The sequence below is a fragment of the Stegostoma tigrinum genome, chromosome 33 (assembly GCF_030684315.1).
Source record: "Stegostoma tigrinum isolate sSteTig4 chromosome 33, sSteTig4.hap1, whole genome shotgun sequence".
Taxonomy (NCBI): domain Eukaryota; kingdom Metazoa; phylum Chordata; class Chondrichthyes; order Orectolobiformes; family Stegostomatidae; genus Stegostoma; species Stegostoma tigrinum.
The window spans coordinates 4,650,946-4,673,019 of NC_081386.1; the positions used below are offsets into that span (position 1 = coordinate 4,650,946).

A 22,074-nucleotide genomic window follows, 5' to 3' on the forward strand; every position below is an offset into this window, starting at 1 on the left:
CTTGCGCACTTAATACAAGCTGGCACTTCAGCAAGATACTGTGGAGTGCTGCACTATTGGAAGTATCATAAAACAGTACAGTGCGAGAACAGGCCCTTCGCCCCACCATGTCTATGCCAATCATAATGCTGTTCTAAACTTACAGTTTCTGCCTGCACGTGGTCCCTATTGACCTATTCCCTGTTCGTTCATGTGTCTATCTAAATGCCTTTTAAATGCTGCTATCATAGCTGCTTCTACCATTTAACCTGGCAGCACATTCTAGGCACCCACTAGCTTGTGTAAAAAGAACTTGCCTTGTATTTTTCCTTTAAACCTTCTTTTGAGGATGTGATGAAGAGGATTAATAACTTGGTCTATATGGACTTCAGTAAGGTGTCTGACATGGTTCCACTTGATAGACTGGTTAACAAGATTAGATCACAGGGAATACAGAGAGAACTAACCATTTGCATACATAACTAGCTCAAAGAGACAGAGAACGGTGGTGGAGGGTTGCTTTTCGGACTGGAGGCAAGGATCAGTTCTGGGTCCACTGCTTATTGTCATTTATATCAATGATTTAGATGTAAATACAGGAGGGTATGGTTAGTAAGTTTGCATATGATACCAAAAGTGGTCAGCCAAGAAGGTTATCTCAGAGTACAATGGGACCTTGATCAGATGGGCCAATGGGCTAAGGAGTGGCTGACAGAGTTTAATTTAGATAAATGTGAGGTGCTGTATTTTGGAAAGACAATTCAGGCAGAACATACACACTTAATGGTCAGGCCCTGGGGAGTGTTGTCGAACAAAGAGATATTAGATCGCAGGTTCATAGTTCCTTGAAAGTGGAGCCACAGATGGTTAGGATAGTGGTGGTGGTGGTGTTTGGTATGCTTGCCTTTATTGGTCAGTGCATTGAGTATGGGAGGTGAGAGGTCATGGTTGCGGCTGTGCAGATCATTGGTTAGGCCACTTTTGGAATACTGCATGGCATTCTGGTCTCCCTGCTATAGGAAGGATGTTATGAAACTTTAAAGTGTTCAGAAAAGATTTACAAGGATGTTGCTAGGACTGGAGTGTTTGAACTAAAGAGAAAAGCTCTTCAGGAGATTAAACTGAGGCCCAATAACCCCTACTTCACAATGAGAGTTCTCTCTAGTGACATAACAAATATGTATACTTCAATCAAGACTAACACTTTCTGAAGAAGGGTCTAGACCCGAAACGTCAGGCTTTCTGCTCCTGATGCTGCTTGGCCTGCTGTGTTCATCCAGCTCGACACTTTTATCACAGATTATCTGGTTATAACTTTATTGTTTGTGGGACCTCACTGGGTGCAAATTGGCTGTTGCATAACTAGCTACAAATCATCTCAAATCTCCAGAAATCCTAAAACATGCAAGTTCTCACTTTTTGGGCAAAGGTGATCAAGTCTGGTTATCACATTTATTCACCCCAGTTGGTAGTATAAATAAGTTTCATACAGCAATTGTAGAAAACAATTTGGTATGGAGCATTAGTGAACTAGAAAATTAAGTTCTAGTGCCATCAGGCAATGTGCGAATTTGAATTCAGTTTAAGAAAAAAATCACATGGAAATAGAAAGACATCAGTACATGTGACTGTGAAGTTGTCAGATTGTTGCAAAAACACAACTCAGATCACCATTGTCCTTTAGGGAAGGAAACCCGCTATTGTTGCCCAGTCTGGGTGATACATGGCTCCACTCCAAGATGACTGACTCTTAGCTACCCTCCGAAGTGTCCAAATAAGTTACGCAGTTGTATCAAAGACTGCAGCAATTCAAGACAACTCAGCAAAATGCTGTCCTTATCAATGATGCCCAGATCCTAAGCATGAATTTTAACAAGTCTCCAAAAGGAAATGGAAGATTTCAACACGCCAGTGCCTCTGTGGATAAAGGCAGTGTATTGAGAGTACAGGTTTAAGTTACTGTATCAGTCTATGTAATTGTGCTGACTTATACTGACAGTGGAAGTGGAGGAAGAATACTGGGGCAATGCACAAGGATGGGCAAATCACAGCACAATCAAAATACATGATTGCAAAGTAAAAAGAGGAGGAATATTAGTAACCAGAGACAAAATGGTCAGTTTAGGCAAACACTGCAATTTTTTCTCTGTACTACTATAGTTATTAACACTTCTACATGTACAAAGGCAGACTAAACGGTGAAGAATATAGCATTTAAGACTCAAGTTTTAGTTGGAAGGGGCAACTCATGACAGAGATCACATTGTTGTGTTAGCTGCAATTAGAACACATGGTAAAAAGGCTCAAGTTAGACACAGAACAGCAACCTCTGTATACAAGTCCCTTGTATTTGCAGATATTCCTTTCACAGTAAGTTCTCTGATATATAACTGGACTATACAATATTGAACAAAAAACCTCCTAAACAGAGTTAACAAAATCTCATGAGAAACATAACATTTTAATGTTGAAATAAATACTCCAGTACATGCAAGAAAACTTGACATCGACTTCCACGTCTGGCAAATAGTGTAAAACTGGAAAAAAAAACACTCACAGCAGCTTTATCCCAACTTTTTAAAAATCAAGACGTGAAAAGATCACGATCACAACTGCACACTCCCTTTCGCTAACACCAGACTCACTTCTCTCTCTTACCATTTGACTCCATAGATCACACATGACGGAGCTACATTCCACCCCGCTGGTAATGTGTGTTTGTGTGTGCACTCTGTTAACTGAGGTAAGTCCCCTTTCTAAACCATGATGTTAATTGACTCAATTTGACACTTTTTTTAAAAAATCGCCCCACTGTAACAAACAATAGGACAGCCCCAAGACACTGACTTTCTATCCCAACCGCACCCAGCACGATTAAAGCCTCCATCAGTTCATTGTGTCTTGGTCTGATTGGTTTGAAACCTCCCCCCAGGGGGTTAGTGTAAAAGCCGTCTGTCTCTGGGTCAGGAAGCTCTGTCAAAGAGCTAGTAGAGGCACGGTGGGCCTAAGGGCCTGGTCTGGTGCCAAGTGTCCAAAAACAAAAGCAAAGGGGAAAGGAAAACGAACACCCACCCACCCAAACTTCCACACACAGAACACAGCGGTCGGTGCCCGAGGATTCTTTGGTATTGAAGAGGGGGAAACAATGTCTTTTGCATAAGGGGGTGGGGGTTATAGGGAAGTGAGAGAGATGGGGGCATGGGGAGGAAGGATTGGGGGAAATGGGGAGGAAGGAGGGATGGGGGTGCAGAGGGATAGACTGACGGGGTTATAGAGGGGGTTGGGGGAATGGAGGGGGTGGGACAGTGTGAAAGAGGGAGATGGGGACAAGGAGGGGGTGGGGAGGTTGAAAGCGGGAGAGGGGCCACAAGGAGGGGATTAATTCACAGAGTGACAATTGAGGGGCGGGGGAGGAGGCAGGGTCCGGGGAGACGATCTCTCCCGCAGCGCCTGTGACAGCAGGTTACAGCCGTCAGACACGGCCAGGGCCGAATGGTGCAGGCGCTGCCGGTAGTCGGGCACCTTGCTGCTGTCCGAGTGCAGCGCGATGTCCCGGAGGCACTGGGTGAGCAGCACCGAGGCCGACACTACGCTCATGGCGCCGCCCAGCACGGCGGTCTGCACGGCCCGGCCCTCGGCACTCAGAGCCGCCGCCCGGCCCACAAACTGCGGCTCGCTGGCGAAGCCGACCAGGGCGTGCACGGCCTGCAGCAGCGGGCCCCCGAACAGCACACAGCGGGCCCGGCTAGCCTCACCCGGCCGAGCCTTCAGCTCCCGCACACAGGCCAGCAGGGCCGCGGCGCTGGCGCTCATGCACTTGACCCCGAGGCGGAGCTGGTCGCGGGCGAAGCGGTCCCCACTGCCTCGGCCGGCCGGAGCGCAGGCTTCAGTGAGCCCGCGGAGACCCCTCGCTAGACCCCGCGACACCTCGAGCAGCAGCGGCGGGGTAAGCTCGGACACCGGCGCCGTCCGCAGCAGCCCGCAGCTCTGCTCCACCTCGTGGCGGGCCCGCCGCAGCCGGTAACGGTCCACCAGACCGGCCACAGCCGCCTGCGAGCCCGGAGCTTCGGCCGCCGCCAGGTAAGCGGCGTGGGCCGAGCACTCGACCAGAGCCACCACCAGCTCGCTGAGCTCGGCCAGGCGCTCGGCCACCTCGCCGTAGCGGCCCAGGTTGAGCTGGCTCTGCAGGTCGTGGGTGAGGATGGAGAGCCCCTTGGTGCGGGCGATCACCGCGTCCCGGATCTTGTCGAAGGACTGGCCGGGCCCAGGTGCCAGGCTCTCGCTGTGCACCGGGCGGTTGTCGCCGGACAGCAGCAGCAGGTCGGCCACTAGTTGCATCTTGCTCTTGCACATGTCGCAGACGAAAACCAGTCTCCGCCGCTGCTGGGAACCCGAGCCCGAAACCGAACCGCTCGCCCCTGACTTGGCCGAGCCGCTACTAGCCATAGTGCCGAGCGGCCTCTCGCATGCCGCTTGGGAGACCAGCACCGTTCCTATTGAGCCCAGGATCTCCGTCCGCTCGCATCATCGTCCCATCAATGACCGGAAAGGAAAGGGCTCAGTGAACCAAGAAAGCAAAACAAAAATCCAACAAAATATTACAATCAACGAATTATTTCGCCCTCCTGCTCCACGGAAAGGGGGATTCGCAGTCGATGCCAAGCTCAGTTCCTCGCCGCCGGTTTCGCAAACAGAGGTCTTGCAGCCCAAACAATCAAATAAAGACACGAGCACTCCTCCCTCTCTTAATCCGTCTGCCCAGCACAACCCAATGTGCATGTCCTCAGTCTGGAACTCCACCGCCTCCTGGCTCCATACATGACGCTGTTTTGGTTTAACTTCTCGCCGGGAATCCTTGTCCTCGAGTTGGATTTTGTTCCTCCGATGTTGTCGCTTTCCACGAGAGAATCTGGAACGGGGTGGGGAGGGGGGCGTTGATTTTTTTTTAAAAAAGGAGAAATTCTTCCTCTGTTCCCCCCCTCACGCGCGCGCACACAAAAAGAAAATCAGATTTCACTTCTGGTTTGGGGGGCTGATGTTGCAGATTTCCGCCAGAATTCAAAGAAAAAACTCCCACAAGGCGACTTCACTTTTGCTTTCTCCACCTTGTTTTTCTTTCGGTGATTTGAGATTTTAAGGAGATGTATTTATTTTCGTCCAACGGATGTTCAGTAATAACCCCCCACAAGTCTAGTGTCAGCCGTTGCGTTTGCGGTGCCTTTTGCTGTATAGGAATGGCAGACAGATTCAGTTAGGAGCCTGCATCCCCTATCAGGAAGCACAGGGAGGGTGTGGCTGCACTCGAGCTGTACTACACGAAGGAACTCACAGTAGTTTTGGAAGGGTGGCAAGATTTCTAACTTCACAGCCGCCCGCAAGGCAAGACAGTCAGTCAAAGCGGCCAAGGGGCGCGCCCGTCGGAAGAATCTGGTGCCCCAGCCGCCCTTTCCTCTTCGCGCGTGGTGGTTGGGGGGGGCTGTGAGAAGCCGGGAGTGAATGTCTTTGCTTCTGTGATCCTTCGGCGTTAGTGCGCCCCGCTTTGCGAGTCCATCATCCCCTTCCTTCAGGCCCCCGACGTGGGCATATCCGACTACCGGCCCGGGGACGAAGTTAGACTACCGCCTCCCAACGCGGCCCAAGCTGATCCACTGGGAACGATCCGGGCTTCTCAAAGTTTGCATCCGTCCCCTCCCCCACCCACCTTTTTCCCCTGGGTAAATTCGTCGCCCCCACCCTCTGGAGATTGAGGCTGTAAAGTTTTCCCCCCCGGTTCCCCCCCCTCCCCTCAGCCCCGGTATCCCCCGGTTCAGAAACTCCCGCATCAAATGGGACGTCAGTGACTTAAATGACACAGGATCCATTGTGACGCGGCGGGCAGCCAATCAGCGCGGGGTCTGCCGCCGGGGACGTTCGAAATGGAATATTGATACAAAGGGCCGCGGCCAATGGGAGGCGAGCGCAGCACGGAGGGGGCGGAATTTCCCGTCCGGAAAGTCACATTCAGGGCGGCGGAGAGCCGCTCCATTCATTACTGTCCGGGACGGTGGAGCGGAACCGTTTGTTCACTACTATCCTGGGTGGAGGGAATCCGCTCGTTCGTTACGATCAAAGGGTGATGGGTGGGGGCGAAGAACCTCTGGTCTATTCATGGTGCCAGGCAGCCCCGGTCCTAACAATCACATTCGCACAATGCTTACAGTACAGAAGGCCGTCACAGCCCACCGCGTCTGTATTGGACCTGTCAGAGCATTTGACGTGGGGCCAATTACCTGCATCTACCCTACCCCTCCACCACACGCGCACACAAACGGAAACATTATCGGAAACTAACGAAAGAACAGAAACTCAACGAACTTCAGACTTTCGGGGCAAGGGAACGGTCATAGTGCACCCACCCTCTGCTGGTGCCCACCACTCGAAAATTGCGCAATGTTTTTCTTTGAATAATCATCTAATGCTCTCTTGAATGCCTCAATTGAACCTAGCTTCGACACATTACCAGGCCTGTATTGATACAATCCAAATCACGTCATGGGAGATCTGCTGAGAACTCCGTGCAATGCCGAGACCTTTAATTAATTGTTTTGAGGTTGCAAAAAATGTTTGCTTTTGCATTCCAATCTTACATTTTTAACACTGGGTTGGGCAAAATAAGGAATGCTGGAAATCAAATTTTGCTGATCAAATGAGTTAGGAGCTACTTTTAATTGAGTTCGGACAATCTCCTATTCCAAACGAATTTTTTTTGCCCTACATATGTTGAATGAGCTACAGGTCCCAACACTTCGTTTTGTGATTTTCGGCTCATGTTTTTTTTAAATGTGTGGAATTGTATGATTGGTTAGAAGTTTATAGTGTGTCATTGATCATGTGGTTACCCCGCCCATCCAGATACAGTGCAAAACCTATTGAAGCTGGGTGAAAAAAAATTGATAATTTTCAGCATCTGGGATAGCCCTATTAGGTTTGGACATATTTTTCGCACTTTGTCTCAGCTACTGCCTTCCAGGTGACATCCAAGTGTGTTTGAAAAATTCCATGACTATCCCGTTAAGGATAACAGTGTTTCTCGTTGAATGAAACCACGCACTTCTCTAATGGTTGTCGGTGAACGCTCTGCCTGAGAACTTTAGTGTCAAATGTTCGGAGGCACCATTGCTGGAATCCTTACATAAAACATAGAAAAGTACAGCACAGTACAGGCCCTTCAGCCCACGATGTTGTGCCATGGAATAATCCTAATCCAAAAATAAAATAACCTAACCTACATTCCCCTCAGTTCACTGCTCTCCATGTGCATGTCCAGCAGTCGCTTAAATGTCACTAATGACTCTGTAATGGCATATTAGACGGATTTCTGCCTGCCCTGTCACGTGGGTGTGCATGGCAATTCAAATAAAAGTCAGGGCTTCACTCCTGGTTATAGTGGGTCCCTAAAACAATATTACAAACAAGGTAATCTGGTATTAAACATTTCCTTTCCCCTTGCGATGTCCAATTCGTTTCCAGCGCCCTCACCCTCAGTCTGAGGATTCTGTGATCCCACATTGACCAGAGCCCTAATGGTTCTACCCATCATCACCCTCTTCCTCCTGGCTGCTTTCTTCTCACTCTGAACAACTTCTCCTTTAACTCAATTCACTTCCCCCCCCCACTTGAAAGATGTTGCTACAAGCACCCACACGGGTGCTGGTGCTGCCTGCATCCCATATTCCTGCCCTACTCGGGTCCGGGCCCTCACCACTTCAGTGCTGCCTGTATAGAATGGTGCTGTTCGCTGCCGTTAAGTGAGAAGCCTCCTTGATTTGCTACTGATTTTCACCCCTTCTCTCACTTCACGCAGCTCATCTCTCACTCCCCTTTCTTCTCCATTTCTGGCAATAGGATATCAACAACCATCCATTATTAGCTTTCCGACTTCTTTAGCTGCGTTAAACTACCTTATATCCTGCCTTCTGTGAGGACTTCATTCCGTTTTCCCAGTTTCTCCATTTGCGTTACCACTCTTAGTGATACAACCATGTATATCGATGCTGCTGATATAGTATGTCTTCCTCTTTCCTCATCAAAGATTCCCCACCCCAGTGGTTGCCAGGACACTTGACCATTTTTATCTTATTGCCTGCACTTTTCCTTTCACCCGCCTTTCGAGAGCCATAACTGAATTCCCTTGTGTTCAGCTTCCACACCCACCAACCCCTGCATTCAGTGCTATTTCTGCCACCTCCAGAAATGATGCCACCATCAAATACGTTCAGCATTCCAACCAGACTATTCTCCCTGTGACAATCTGAACTGTCATTGATCAGCTCCAATACCTATCCTTCTTGTGGTAGTGGTCGCAGATTTGTATAGGGATATAGGTCAATTGCTATGTGCAATGACAGAGGTCTCTTTTTAAACGAGGCCCCAAATGTTCCTAATGTGTGAAACAATCATTTACGTACTTCAAGTCATAGAGCTATACAGCATGGAAACAGACCCTTCAGTCCCAACTTGTCTATACCGACAGATATCCCGAATTAATCTAGTCCCATTTGTTAGCAACTGACCTATATCCTTCTAAACTCTTGCTATTCGTATACCCATCCAGATGCCTTTAAATGTTGTAACTGTAACTGTACTTCTTTCAATCAGTATACTTTACCTGCTGCTCATAATGTCATCAATTCTACACTTGGGAGACTAAATGTGGATTGGGTACTACACACAAATCTGCGACCACTACCGCCCAGAACACTATGTAGTTCCTCTCTAAGTCACATACCATCTTCACTTGGGACTATATTGCTGTTCCTTCACTGCTCTGGGGTAAAACTCCTGTAACTCCCTTCTTAACAGTATTGTCACCACCACCTACTCGAGGATAATTAGAGATAAGCAATAAATCCTGATATAGTCAGTGATGCCCTCATCCCATGCAGAATTTAAAAGACATTTAGTAGAACACCTTTAATCAATCTGCAGTCATGATGTTGTGCTCCAGTGAACTGTCATTTTAATTCTCTGCCTTGGTGTTGTACTGTCTATTTTGTCCTTGTTCTGTTGCAGTGTTCTGGTGAAACTCAATGCAAGCTGCAGGAACAGCACCTCATTTTATGAGTAAGCATTTTACAGTTTTCTGGATTCATCATTATGTCAAACAGTTTCAAATCTCTGCCCCCTTTTTGTTCCATTTTCATTGCACATTTGCCATCCATTTTTTATGTCAGATTGCAGCTGTTTGTCATTCTACCATTCACACCTCTTGTAGTCACAGCTTTTGTTTAGTTTAGAATTAGGTTTATTGTCGTTGCACTCAAATGAGTACACTGAAAAGTTTACAAGTTGCCACTTTTGGCACCATCTTGGGAACAACAGTACCTAGATACAGATTCTTAAGTACAGATTCTTAGGGGAAACAATTAGAAAAATAAAGAAGTAAAAAAGTTTGGAATAACAGTCCTTTAAATCCAGTCCATGCGGCATCTAGCTTTCAGTCTGTGCAGGGCTTTGACTCCAAACTGTGCCAGGCTTCACCTTGAGACCAGGAGACTGTTTGGAATCTTCTCAATGCTGGAAGTCCACACTGAGGTCATGCCAAGCTACCAAGAGACTGCCACATTGGCTGGGAGAAAACCACGCCAGGCCAAAAGGCCACCATGACAAAGCGAGAGACGGCCACACCGGGTCCAAGCTGAGGCCCAAAGTATGGGTCCATACTGAGGCCAGGAGTTCAGGACATCGCTGAGAAGGAAAAGGAAAAAAAATACAAGTGGCAGAAACAAAGAAAGGAAGCAGTCAGAGCGGATGAGCTCCATCTGAGATGTCCTACTCCACCGCCATCTTTATCATTCTCCAAGGACCTGCCCAACCAAATTTTTCACCAGTTAATGTTTCTCACCTTTCATTCCCAGCACACACATCTCTTTTTGCTCTTTTTCCACTGTCCCCAATTTCATTGATTTAAAACTCGGTATGTTCCTCAATTCAGAGATAGTAGGAACTACTGATGCTGGAGAATCTGAGATAACAAGGTGTAGAGCTGGATGAACACAGCAGGCCAAGCAGCATCTCAGGAGCACAAAAGCTGACATTTCGGGTCCTCTCTGATGAAGGGTCTAAGCCCGAAACGTCAGCTTTTGTGCTCCTGAGATGCTGCTTGGCCTGCTGTGTTTATCCAGTTTCACACTTTATTATCAAGGAAATAAATGATACAGTTTTCACAGGATTTGGAGATTACCAGCTGGAATCAATGAAGCGTGCAGACATACAGACATGAGTTACTCTGTTCCCTATTCTGTACCTGGAATGGGTGGGTTGTCTTAACAAGAAAAGGTTGGTCTGGCTCGGATTGAAATTTAAAAGAGCAAGAGGCAACTTGTTTGAAACGCTTAAGATTTTGAGCGGACTTGACAGGTGGATGCAGGAAAGATGTTTCCTCTCGCAGGAGAATATGGAATTAGGGGTTACTGTTCAAAAATAAGGTGGCATTCATTCAAAACAGAGATATGGGGAATTTTGTTATCACAGTTGGTTGTGACTCTTTGAGACTGTCTTTCTGAAGAGGTGGTGAGAACACTGTCCTGGAATATTTTCAAGGCAGAGATAGATAGATTCTTCTTAAGAAAGGGGTGAAAGGTTGTTGAGGGGAAGGCGGAATGTGAATTTGAGGTACAATTAAATTAGCCATGATCATATTGTGCTGTATGGCAGAGCCATCTCGAGGGGCTCAATTGTCTAATCTTGCTGCTGATTCATTTGTTCACATTTATCATGCACTACATTCTACCACAAAAAAAAATCTGGGAGATTTGTTTGAACAACAGTCTGAATTTAAGTGTCTGCAAACAGTGGTTAAAATTTGCTGTCAATAAGGTTTAAAAGTCAGAATCAGGCTGAAAATGTATTTGTGAAGGGGTTTAAGTTCCTATCACTGTATAATGTTCTGTGAGCTAGTTGTCAAATCAGACCATGTGATTTATTAATGAGGTGGCCTTGACCCAAGCAAGCAGTGGGAACAGAGCACATGCTGTTTTGGGGCCTGGAAAAGCTCTCCAGCTGCAAAACAGATAAGACAATTGAATTGGTATAAGATTGAATCTGACTCCACCATCTTTTCAAGCAGTACATTCCAGATTACAGTTCTATGCATGTCACTACCAGCCTTTTTTATACCACCACATTATATCTGTGGCCCATTGGTTACCACTGGAAATAGTTTCTCATTATTTACTGGAGCAAAGCCATTCCTGATTTTGATTACCTCTAAAAAATCTATAAAATCTCATCTTTATCCTTTTGGCTCCAAGGGGAACAACCTGAACTTCTCCAGTTCCTCCATGTAACTGATGGACTCAGCTTTTTGGAGTTTTTCTAGTAAACCTCACCTAGATTTTCTCCAGGCCCTTAAATATAGTGCCCAGAGTTGAAACAAGAAACCAGTCATTCCCAACAAGTGTTTTGTTAAGCTTTAACATCACTTCCCCTTTTTATACTCCATCCCTCTATTAATTGAGGATTAATAATGAGCAGCATGGCAGCACAGTGGCAGAATGGTTAGCATGACAACCTCACAGTGTCAAGGACCTGGGTTTGATTCCACCCTTGGATAACTGTCTGTGTGGAGTGTGCACGTTCTCCCTGTGTCTGTGTGGGTTTCGTCCAAGTGCTCCATTTTCCTTCTGCTATCCAGAGATGTGTAGATTATGTGGATAAGCCATGGTAAATGCAGGGGTACAGGAATAGGGTGTGTCAGAGTGGAATGCTTTTCGGAAGGTTGGTGTATACTCAATGGGCGGAATGCCCTGCTCCCACACTGTAGGAATTCTTGGGTAATAAAACCAAGGATTTGTTTTAAAACTTCTCAACTTGCTCTGCTATCTTCTACCTTCTAAGATTTAACTGTATACATACCTAAGAGTTTATTCCTGCATCCCTTTAAAATGCTGCCATTTATTTAATATTTCCTCTCTTCACACCTCTTAACAAAGGTACCAATTCACACTGCTCAGTGTTAAATGTTGTGTTCATGTTGCCATTTCTTTGGCCGGTTTATGTCCTTCTGATATCTGACCCTCCTTCTCATTCCTTACTCTATTTCCAAGTTTCACGCCACCTACAAACCTATTAAGCCCTGTGCACCCAAGTCATGGTCATTAATATATATCAGCTGGAATGTGTTGTCCAGTTCCAGAATGATATGAAGACATTGGAGAGTGTACAGGAATATTCGATGAGATTTGTCCCATAGGAGAATGAGGAAGCATAGTTATGAAAATAAACAGGGAAGGTAGAGCTGATTTACTTGGAGTAAAGGAGGCTGAAAGAAGATTCATTAGAGGTGATTGCATCGTGAGAAATCTGGACAAAGTTGCTAGTGTTCCCAGTCAGGAAAAGGTTGAGAATGAGAGGAACACAAAACTGCTAAGGTGAAGTGACGTGAAAACCTCCTCCTTTCAGTGAGTTGTCAAGGTTTGCAATGCACTGCCTGAGAGTGAGGTAGAGGTAGGTTTCTTTAAAGTACTGTGAAGCGAATTAGATTTACCTGAGAAAGAAAAATATGCAAGGTGACAGGGAGGTAGGCAGCAAGTGTGATCCTTTCTCAGAGAGCTGGTGCATAGACAATGTGCCAAATGACCACTGTCTGCACTCTAAAAAACTTTGTGAGTTTAATCAAAAAGACAACTGATCTCATTGCTGCTACCATTTCTAATGTGGGACTCTGGAGAGTGCAAGCCTGCTTACACATTTAGTTCATATCCAGAAGTGCTCTTACACACAACTGAGAGGCTCTTTCTCCCCCACTAAATCACTTGTGTTATCTTCTCACTCATTTGGAGAGGGTTCAGAGGAGGTTTACCAGGATGCTGCCTGTGCTGGAGGGCTTATCTTATGAAGAGAGGTTGACTGAGCTCGGACTTTTTTCATTGGAGAAAAGGAGGAGGAGAGGAGACCTAATTGAGGTATACAAGATAATGAGAGGCATAGATAGAGTTGATAGCCAGAGACTATTTCCCAGGGCAGAAATGGCTAACACAAGGGGTCATAGTTTAAGCTGGTTGGAGGAAAGTATAGAGGGGATGTCAGAGGCGGGTTCTTAACACAGAGAGTTGTGAGAGCATGGAATGCGTTGCCAGCAGCAGTTGTGGAAGCAAGGTGATTGGGGACATTTAAGAGACTGCTGGACATGTATATGGTCACAGAAATTTGAGGGTGTATACATGAGGATCAATGGTCGGCACAACATTGTGGGCTGAAGGGCCTGTTCTGTGCTGTACTGTTCTATGTTCTATGTTCTATTAGTCACCCGTGCTTTCTAATTGACTAATTTATGTGCAAAGCCTGCTAACAGCAATGCAGGCCATCAAAGGTGGGGAAAGCTGTGGACAAGGGCAGGGGGATAAATCAATGGAATGGAAGGAGGGGACACAGGTATTTTTACCATCAACCTGTTCAGACAAGCTATGACACATTATATGAAGCAGGTGTGACTTGAAGCCAGATATTCAGGCTCATAGACAGGAAAACTACCACTGTGTTACAAGAGCCCCAGCCTGCTTGTGTATAGCATGATGTCAGCAGAGACAGTAGGAACTGCAGATGCTGGAGAATCCGAGACAACAAGGTGTAGAGCTGGATGAACACAGCAGGCCAAGCAGCATCAGAGGAGCAGGAAAGCTGATGTTTTGGGCCTAGACTCGAAGAAGGGTCTAGGCCCGAAACCTCACACTTCCTGCTCCCCTGATGCTGCTTGGCCTACTGTGTTCATCCAGCTCTATGTCTTGTTTTCTCATGATGTCATCAGAGCCAGCTTGTACATGTGAAATAACCTGAAACCAATGACTACAGGGTTCTGCAAACCCTGACACAGCGAGAGGCTTTGAGGACATCAATCCCAAAGATTTCCTTTCACTAACTCTGACCTCTTTCCACTTTACATCCCCATTAGGGAGTGGGAGAGAGTGGTAATGCCTCTCAGATTCCAGCTTCTATTAAGGACCACCTAACTTTAATGTATATTTGTAAGTGCTTTCATGCACAACTGAATGATTTCAGTATTGCTTTTTACAATTATCTTCCACCATGCCCGTGTTTCGAATTCATTACCAATTTACATGCAAATCCCATCAGAGGCAGTGGAATAATAACAAAAAAGAGGGAAAGGTGGGGAAGGAGAGGACTAAATTGTGATGGAGGTGGAAGGGGAAATGAGGCATTCCAACCTTTGCAGTGCCCACTCTCTCTAAAGGAATCGAGTATTGTTGGACACCACGTTTTCCCTCTGCAAGAACACCCAGGCAGCTATGTAGCCAGAGAAGAGCGCCAGACAGCCAGGACCTATGACCCCTCCAGGACCTACTGCATGCACCAGTAAATGGCTCCCTGGCCAGACCCAGGAGCAGATCCGCAAGGAGGTGTTTTTACTTGACTGCCTCCCTCTGCATCAGATGCCCAGAAATCAGGAGCGTGGGCCTGAAGTGCAGCCAAAAGAACAACAAAAGCTTTTATAAATCACTAAAAAGGGAGTGCACTCATGCGCAGCCAACATACACATGGTTCACAGGTTCCACAGTCCCACAAAATAAACAGTAGGGCTGCGGTTCTGTAAATCACTTTAACTTACAGTTTTGTGGGACTGATGTATGCAACACTCTCCATGCAGGTCCCCAGTGGGAAGTGGGAAGACTCCCATTGGGGAGCCCTCCACTGGGGAGATCCCATTAAGGAATGTCAATGTGGCAGATAAAGGGGAGAGAGTAGATGGCGTGCAGTAGCAGGGAACCCCTCCAAGCCATGCAGAAAGACATGGATGGCATTTCCATGAGGTGGTTCAGATTGTGGGATGCATGCTTCCTGTAGAATATTCTAGAACATGGGGCTGATGTAGGATTTTGTCCAAGCAGAGGTATGCACAGACAGGATCCCAGTGCACACCTGCATTTTTTTCCAGTTGGTGCACAACTTTGGGTCTGGTTACAGAACTGCTGCCTGTGAACAGGACATCCAGTGCCACCTTCCTGGTCAACCACTGCTGCAGCTCCCAACCGAGGCTGCAATTATCCAATGCAGGCCCTGCTACCCAGCTCCCAGACCAGGCCTCCAGTACCCAGCTCACACCTCCTCCACTCAGCTCCCAGATCAGGCCTCCAACTCCCAGCTCACACCTCCTCCACCCAGCTCCCAGACCAGGCCTCTAGTACCCAGTTCACACCTCCTCCATCCAGCTCCCAGACCAAGCCTCCAACTCCCACTTCTCACCCCCTCCATCCAGCTCCCAGACCAGGTCTCCAGCTCCCAGACCACACCTCCTCCATCTAGCCCCTAGCCCAGGCCTCCTCCATACAGCCCCCTGCCCAGGCCTCCTCCATCCGGCGCCTACCACAAATTTCCTCCATCCAGCCCCCAGCCCACACCTCCTCCATCCAGCCCCCAGCCCAGGCCTCTTCCATCCGGCCCCTACCACTGGTTTCCTCTGCCAGCTAGTTGAACCCACAATGGTGGAGCTGTGGATTTCTGAGCAGCGGCTCTCTATCAAGAGTCTATATTCCAAACTGTTCTGATAGTAAACTCCTGATAGAGAACCTCAGGAAAAGCATGGGATAAGGCTGAGCAGGTTACAAATCTGACCACACAACAACACTGTCTCATCTCTGAGTTTCACCTTATAATTCATCTGGCCTTTGGAATAAGGTTGTACTGTAGGATGGTGCCTTCTTTTGAATAAGCTTTTAAGATACTGACATACTGCCTCCATAATTGGGCACAAAAAATCAGGTGGCTTGTTTGAGGCAAATGAGGAGAGGTGGTGGAGGAAGGGAATGGTTCTCTTGGTATTTTGGACAATTGTCCCACAGCCAAGACCAGCATCGAATTATCCAGTATATTACCCATGCAAATGAGCTTCTGAGTTTCAGTACACAACATCAGTGACTACACTTCAAATGAATTTGTATTCCAAGGACATAATTGCAATTATGGAACTGAAAGGCTCTCCTCTCTGTATACGCCACAGGTATCAACAAGTGGAAATACTGGTTAAGCAAACAGTGTGTGCTCACAGCCATTAGCCTGTGGATTATCAAAAGCGTATTTGCACTTAAATTGGACCTTGTACAGAGTGGGTTTTTCGCAAGGTTTTGCATAATGTTCCAGTAACTTCAACAAATGGAACTTTTAACAGCTGAATGGAAAGTTAGTCACTGTCAGTATAGTCCTCGTGGGGATTAAAACAAAGAACAGTACCGCACAGAAACAGACCATTCGGCTCTCCAAGCCTGCGACAACACATCACACCTTTCGAAACTAAAAACCATTTTACCTCTCTGCAGTTTGTATCCCTCTGTGCCCTGCCTGTTCCTGTATCTGTCAAGATCCATTGGTATTGTATCCACCACCACCACCTCCTCTAGCAGTACATTCCAGGCACTTACTGTCTTCTGTGTAAAAAAACCTGCTTCTTAATCTCCTTTAAACTTACTCCCTTTTATCTTAAACTTATGTCCCGTAGAAATTGATATTTCTTCTCCAGGCAAAAAGACTCCGACTACCCATTCTATCCCTGCCTGTCATAATTTTGTAAACTTCCATCAGGTCACCCCTCATCCTTCGACACTCAAATGAAAACAAAGCAGGTTTTTCCATAATATCTCCTCAAAGCTAAATGCTCTCCAAAACAGACAACTCCCTGGTGAACCACGTCTGACCCTTTTCAAAGCCTCTACATCTTTCTTATAGTGTGGTAATCAGAACTGTACACAGTATTCCAAATGTGGCCTGACCAAAGCTCTATACAGCTGCAATATGACTGTGCCTGAACTAATGAAGGCAAACATGCCAAAGGCCTTCTTGACCACCTTATCCACTTGTTCTGCCACTTGCATTGAACTGTGGTCTTGTACACCTAGATCCTTCCATATGTTGATGCTACTAAAGGATCTACCATTTACTGTATACCTCTCTGCTGCATTAGATCTTCCAAAAGCATCACCTTGAATTTGTCTGAATGAAACTCCAGCTGCAATTTCTCTACCCAAGTCTCCAGCCTGTGATATCCTGATGTATCAGGATGTGGCAATCTTCCTCACTATCTGCAGCACCCCAATCTTTGTGTCATCTACAACTTACTAGTCAGGCCACCTACATTCTCCTTCAAATCATTTATATATATTACAAACAACAGGGATCCCAGCACTGGTTCCTGTTGAACACCATTGGTCATAGATCTCCATTCTGAAAAGCACCCTTCCATGCTACTCTCTGTCTTCTATGATGAAGCCAGTTCTGAATCCATCTTACCAGCTCACTGTGGATCCCATGTGACTTCACCTTTTGTATCAACCTGTCCTGAGGGACTTTGTTAAAGGCCTTTGGCCTTTGAGAAGTCCATATAGCTGACATCGATTCTCCTCTCCTCATTAATCAGCTTTGTCACTTCATCAAAAAACTCAATTGTGTTTGTGACACATGACCGTCCCTGCACAAAACCATGCTGCCTATTGCTAATAAGCCCATACTTTTCCAAAAATGAGTGAATCCTATCCCTAAAAATCTTCTCCAATATTTTCCCTACACTGACATAGGACTCACCTGCCTGTTATTTTCGAAATAATTCATGTGCCTTTCTTAAACAAAGAGATAATGTCAGACATTCTTCAGTCCTCTGGGACCACTCCCGTGACTGAAAAGTTCATACAAGGCCCTGATAAGTTCCTTGTCTACCTTCCTCAGCATTCTGGGATAGATCCCTGGGAACTTTTTAAAACACCTAACACTTCCTCCATTTTTATGTCAATGTGCCTCAGAATATCAACATACTCTTCCTGAGACTCATCAACCACAATGTCCTTCTCCTTTTTGAATACCCATGAACAGTATTCATTAAGAACCTCACCCACTTGCTTCAGCTCCGCACATAAATTTCCCTCCTTTATCCTTGAGTGGGCCTACCCTTTCCCTAGCTACCTGCTTGCTCCTTATACATGTATAAAATGCCATAGGATTTTCCTCAATTCTGCTCGCAAAGACTTTTCATGGTCCATTCTAACCTTCCTAATTCCTTGTTTGAGTTCTTTCTTGCTATCTTTGTTTTCTTTGAGGGCATTGCCTTCAAGTATACTGCCTTTCTCTTTTTAACTAAGCTCTCAAATTCTCTTGTCATCCAAGGTTCCTGAATCTTGTCATCCATATCCTTCATTTTCACAGTTACATGTCTGTCCTGAACTTTATTCAACTGGCATTTAAAAGATTCCTACATTCCAGATGTGGATTTACTCTTGAACATCTGCCATCGATCTACATTCCCCTGTTTTTGCTTAATATTGTGGTAGTTAGCCTTCCCCCAGTTTAATACTTTCACTGTAGGACTATTCTCATCCTTATCCATAAGTAATTTTAAACTTAGGGTTATGGTCACTGTTCCCAAAATGCTCCCCCATTGAAACTTCAATCATCTGGCTGGGGTCATTCCCCAATACCAGATACCGGCCACATTACCGAGTTAGACTATTTACATAGTGTTTCAACAAAGACTTCCTGGACATAATTAACAAATTCCCCCTAAAAAGCAAGTTCCAATATAAGGGATACTAAAATCACCCAGACAACAACCTTATTGTTTCCACATTTGTCCATAATCTGTCCACATTTCTCCTCCTCTTTCACCCATTGGCTGATGGGAGGCCTGTAGCACAATCCGGTCAAAGTGACTGGGGCGGTAGGGAAGGGATAGATCAGTCCAGGGAGGACGGACAGGTCAAGGAGGCGGGATGAGGTTTGTAGGTGGGAAATGGAGGTGTGGCTTGAGGTGGGAGGAGGGGATAGGTGAGAAGAAGAACAGGTTAGGGAGGCGGGGACGAACTGGGCTGGGTTGTAGGTTACGTGGAACAATCCCTCTTCCGCACCTACACTGGCCCCAAACCCCACCTCTTCCTCCGTTATATTGTTGACAGTATCGGCGCCGCCTCTTGCTCCCACGAGGAACTTGAACAGTTCATCCACTTCACCAGCACCTTCCACCCCAACCTCAAGTTCACCTGGGCCATCTCCAAAACATCCCTCACCTTCCTGGACCTCTCTGTCTCCATCTCAGGCAAACAGCTAGAAACTGATGTCCATTTCAAGCCCACCAACTCCCACAACTACCTGGAGTACACCTCCTCCCACCCACTGTCCTTCAAAAATTCCATCCCCTATTCCCAATTCCTTTGCCTCCGCCGCATCTGCTCCCAGGATGAAGCATTCCACTCCCGCACATCCCAGATGTCCGCGTTCTTCAAGGACCGCAACTTCCCCCCTGCAGTGGTCGAGAACGCCCTCGACCGAGTCTCCCACATTTCCCGCAACCCATCCCTCACACCCCGCCCCCACAATAACCGCCCAAAGAGGATCCCCGTATTCGTCACATAACACCCCACCAACCTCCGGATACAACGCAACATCCTCCGACACTTCTGCCATCTACAATTCGACCCCACCACCCAAGACATTTTTCCATCCACACCCTTGTCTGCCTTTTGGAGAGACCACTCTCTCCGTGACTCGCTTGTCCACTCCACACTCCCCTCCAACCCCACCACACCTGGCACCTTCCTCTGCAACTGCAGGAAGTGCTACACTTGCGCCCACAACTCCTCCCTCACCCCCATCCCAGGCCCCAAGATGACTTTCCATATCAAGCAGATGTTCACCTGCACATCTGCCAATGTAGTATACTGTATTCACTGTACCCGATGTGGCTTCCTCTACATTGGGGAAACCAAGTGGAGGCTTGGGGACCGCTTTGCAGAACACCTCAGCTCAGTTTGCAATAAACAACTGCACCTCCCAGTCGCGAACCATTTTAATTCCCCCTCCCATTCCTTAGACAACATGTCCATCATGGGCCTCCTGCAGTGCCACAACGATGCCACCCGAAGGTTGCAGGAACAGCAACTCATATTCCGCTTGGGAACCCTGCAGCCCAATTGTATCAATGTGGACTTCACAAGCTTCAAAATCTCCCCCTCCCCCACTGCATCCCAAAACCAGCCCAGCTCATCCCCGCCTCCCTAACCTGTTCTTCCTTTCACCTATCCCCCCATCCCACCTCAAGCCCCACCCCCATTTCCTGTCTACTAACTTCATCCTGCCCCCTTCACCCATCCGTCCTCCCTGGACTGACCTATCCCCTCCCTACTTCCCCACCTATACTCTCCTCTCCACCTATCTTCTCCTCTATCCATCTTCGGTCCGCCTCCCCCTCTCTCCCTATTTATTTCAGAACCCTCTCCCCCATCCCCCTCTCTGATGAAGGGTCTAGGCCCAAAACGTCAGCTTTTGTGCTCCTAAGATGCTGCTTGGCCTGCTGTGTTCATCCAGCTTCACACTTTGTTATCTCACTTGCTGACCTACTGTTCTGGTTCCCATCCCCCACCTCCACAGTGATACCAGCAAACCTCCCTGCCAGAATATCAGTGCCACTCAATAATCTGCAGGAAGTGTAACCCGGGTGATGAATGCACAAAATTTCACTTTTAGGAGTAAAGCCTTTTCTACAATGGCCAAATGACTCATGTTACTGACAATGGGAGCTCATTCACAGACTGATACAAACATATGAGAATAGTGCCCAAGGCATCAACATCACAGACTTCCTGTTCTGCAGCCCCTTATTCCTGGCAGCAGTGTTGTCTTAAGCAAGAAGTGTAATAAAAAACGTCCATGCCCAATGCAGGAACTTTTTTTTTTGAGCAAAAGCTCCTTGTCTAACCTCCTTGTCAAAAGACAATCAAAACCAATCCTGGAAATTACATTGACCATAATTAGATAAAGAGGTCTTGTGCTGCAGTGTGGTCATGTCCCTCTACTCCTGGCCAGAAGCTCTGAGCCCCATTCCCATCTCAGGATCAGTAAATATGCCTGATGTGCCAATGGCAGGCAGTAAGAATGGGAAAGTCTTCTGGACAGCTGGAACTGCACAGTCACTGAGTACTACAGCCTCCCATGTTAAACCACACTGGTTCTTGCCGTGAGTCTGTGTCACCCTCTAGCCAAGGGACTGCCTTGCACAGGAACACTCTAACTATTAATCCACTCATCTTCAGCCATGAATTAGCCGAGCATACTTTTGGAAGCACTGCAGAAATAGCAGACAATACATCAGTCAGCTACATGTTATAGAGGCTCATTACTCCCAGCATCCAGTCTGTTTCCCTCTTTGCAGAGGCTGAATGCACATCTCTTGGTCCTTCCAGTTGTTAAACTGAAGGTAATTAGTCTTTATGAATACAATCCTGCCACTTTTGCCATTTTAAAATTATCTCTATAATGTCACGTCTAGGTTTGTGTAACGTTGAAGGAACAGCAATCAGTGCCAAAGTCAGAATGGGCTGTGATTGGACACTAGATGCTAATGGATGCCTTGTCTGTTCTTGTCCTTCTCAGTGACCAACTGGAATTAATTGCAGGCCTTCAGCCTCAGGAATGGTCATGATGGTAATTCTTTGCAGGATAAAGCCTGCAACAGATTGTAACAGTCTCCCAGATCTTAGATTGTCTGCATCGCAAGACGTTCCCAGATTTGTTGAATGCCTGAAATACTGTTCCAGCAAGCTGGGATCTGCTTCACAATGACTCATAGAATAAGCTTATTATAACCGTTCTGTCTCCAGTTGCTGCATTGGTATTGTCAACATTTTACTTATAAAGTCATAAGGTTGGCACGGTGGCTCAGTGGTTAGCACTGCTGCCTCACAGCATCAGAGACTCGGGTTCAATCCCACTCTCAAGGGACTGTCTGTGTGGGTTTCCTGCAGGTGCTCTGGTTTCGTCCACAGCCCACTGAGGTGCAGGTTAAGTGGATTAAACAAGGCTAAACAAGCCAATTGTAGTGTTCAAAGTTGTGTATGCTAGGTAGAGTAGCCACAGTAAGTGAGCTGCTGAGTCGGGATAGGATGCTCTTCAGAGTGTCAGTTTGTGGACCAATGGGCTGAATGGCCTCATTCTGCACTGTAGAGGGTACTCTGATTTATTTCCCGTCCCAAAATCCTCTTGAGAAGATGACTGTGAACCAAGTCCTGCAGCTACTACAGTCCATGTGGTAAAGGTCCTACAGTGCTGTTAGGTATGGAATAGCCA

General features: G+C 46.8%; 1 protein-coding gene across 1 annotated transcript; it reads right to left on the minus strand.

Moving 5' to 3' along the window:
• Window positions 1-2,307: 2,307 nt before the first annotated feature.
• On the minus strand, window positions 2,308-5,699 carry tlnrd1 (talin rod domain containing 1). Its single transcript, XM_048562891.2, has one exon. It carries the CDS (start codon window positions 4,423-4,425, stop codon window positions 3,358-3,360), a length of 1,068 nt encoding a protein of 355 aa, XP_048418848.1. The 5' UTR covers window positions 4,426-5,699; the 3' UTR covers window positions 2,308-3,357.
• Window positions 5,700-22,074: the final 16,375 nt, after the last annotated feature.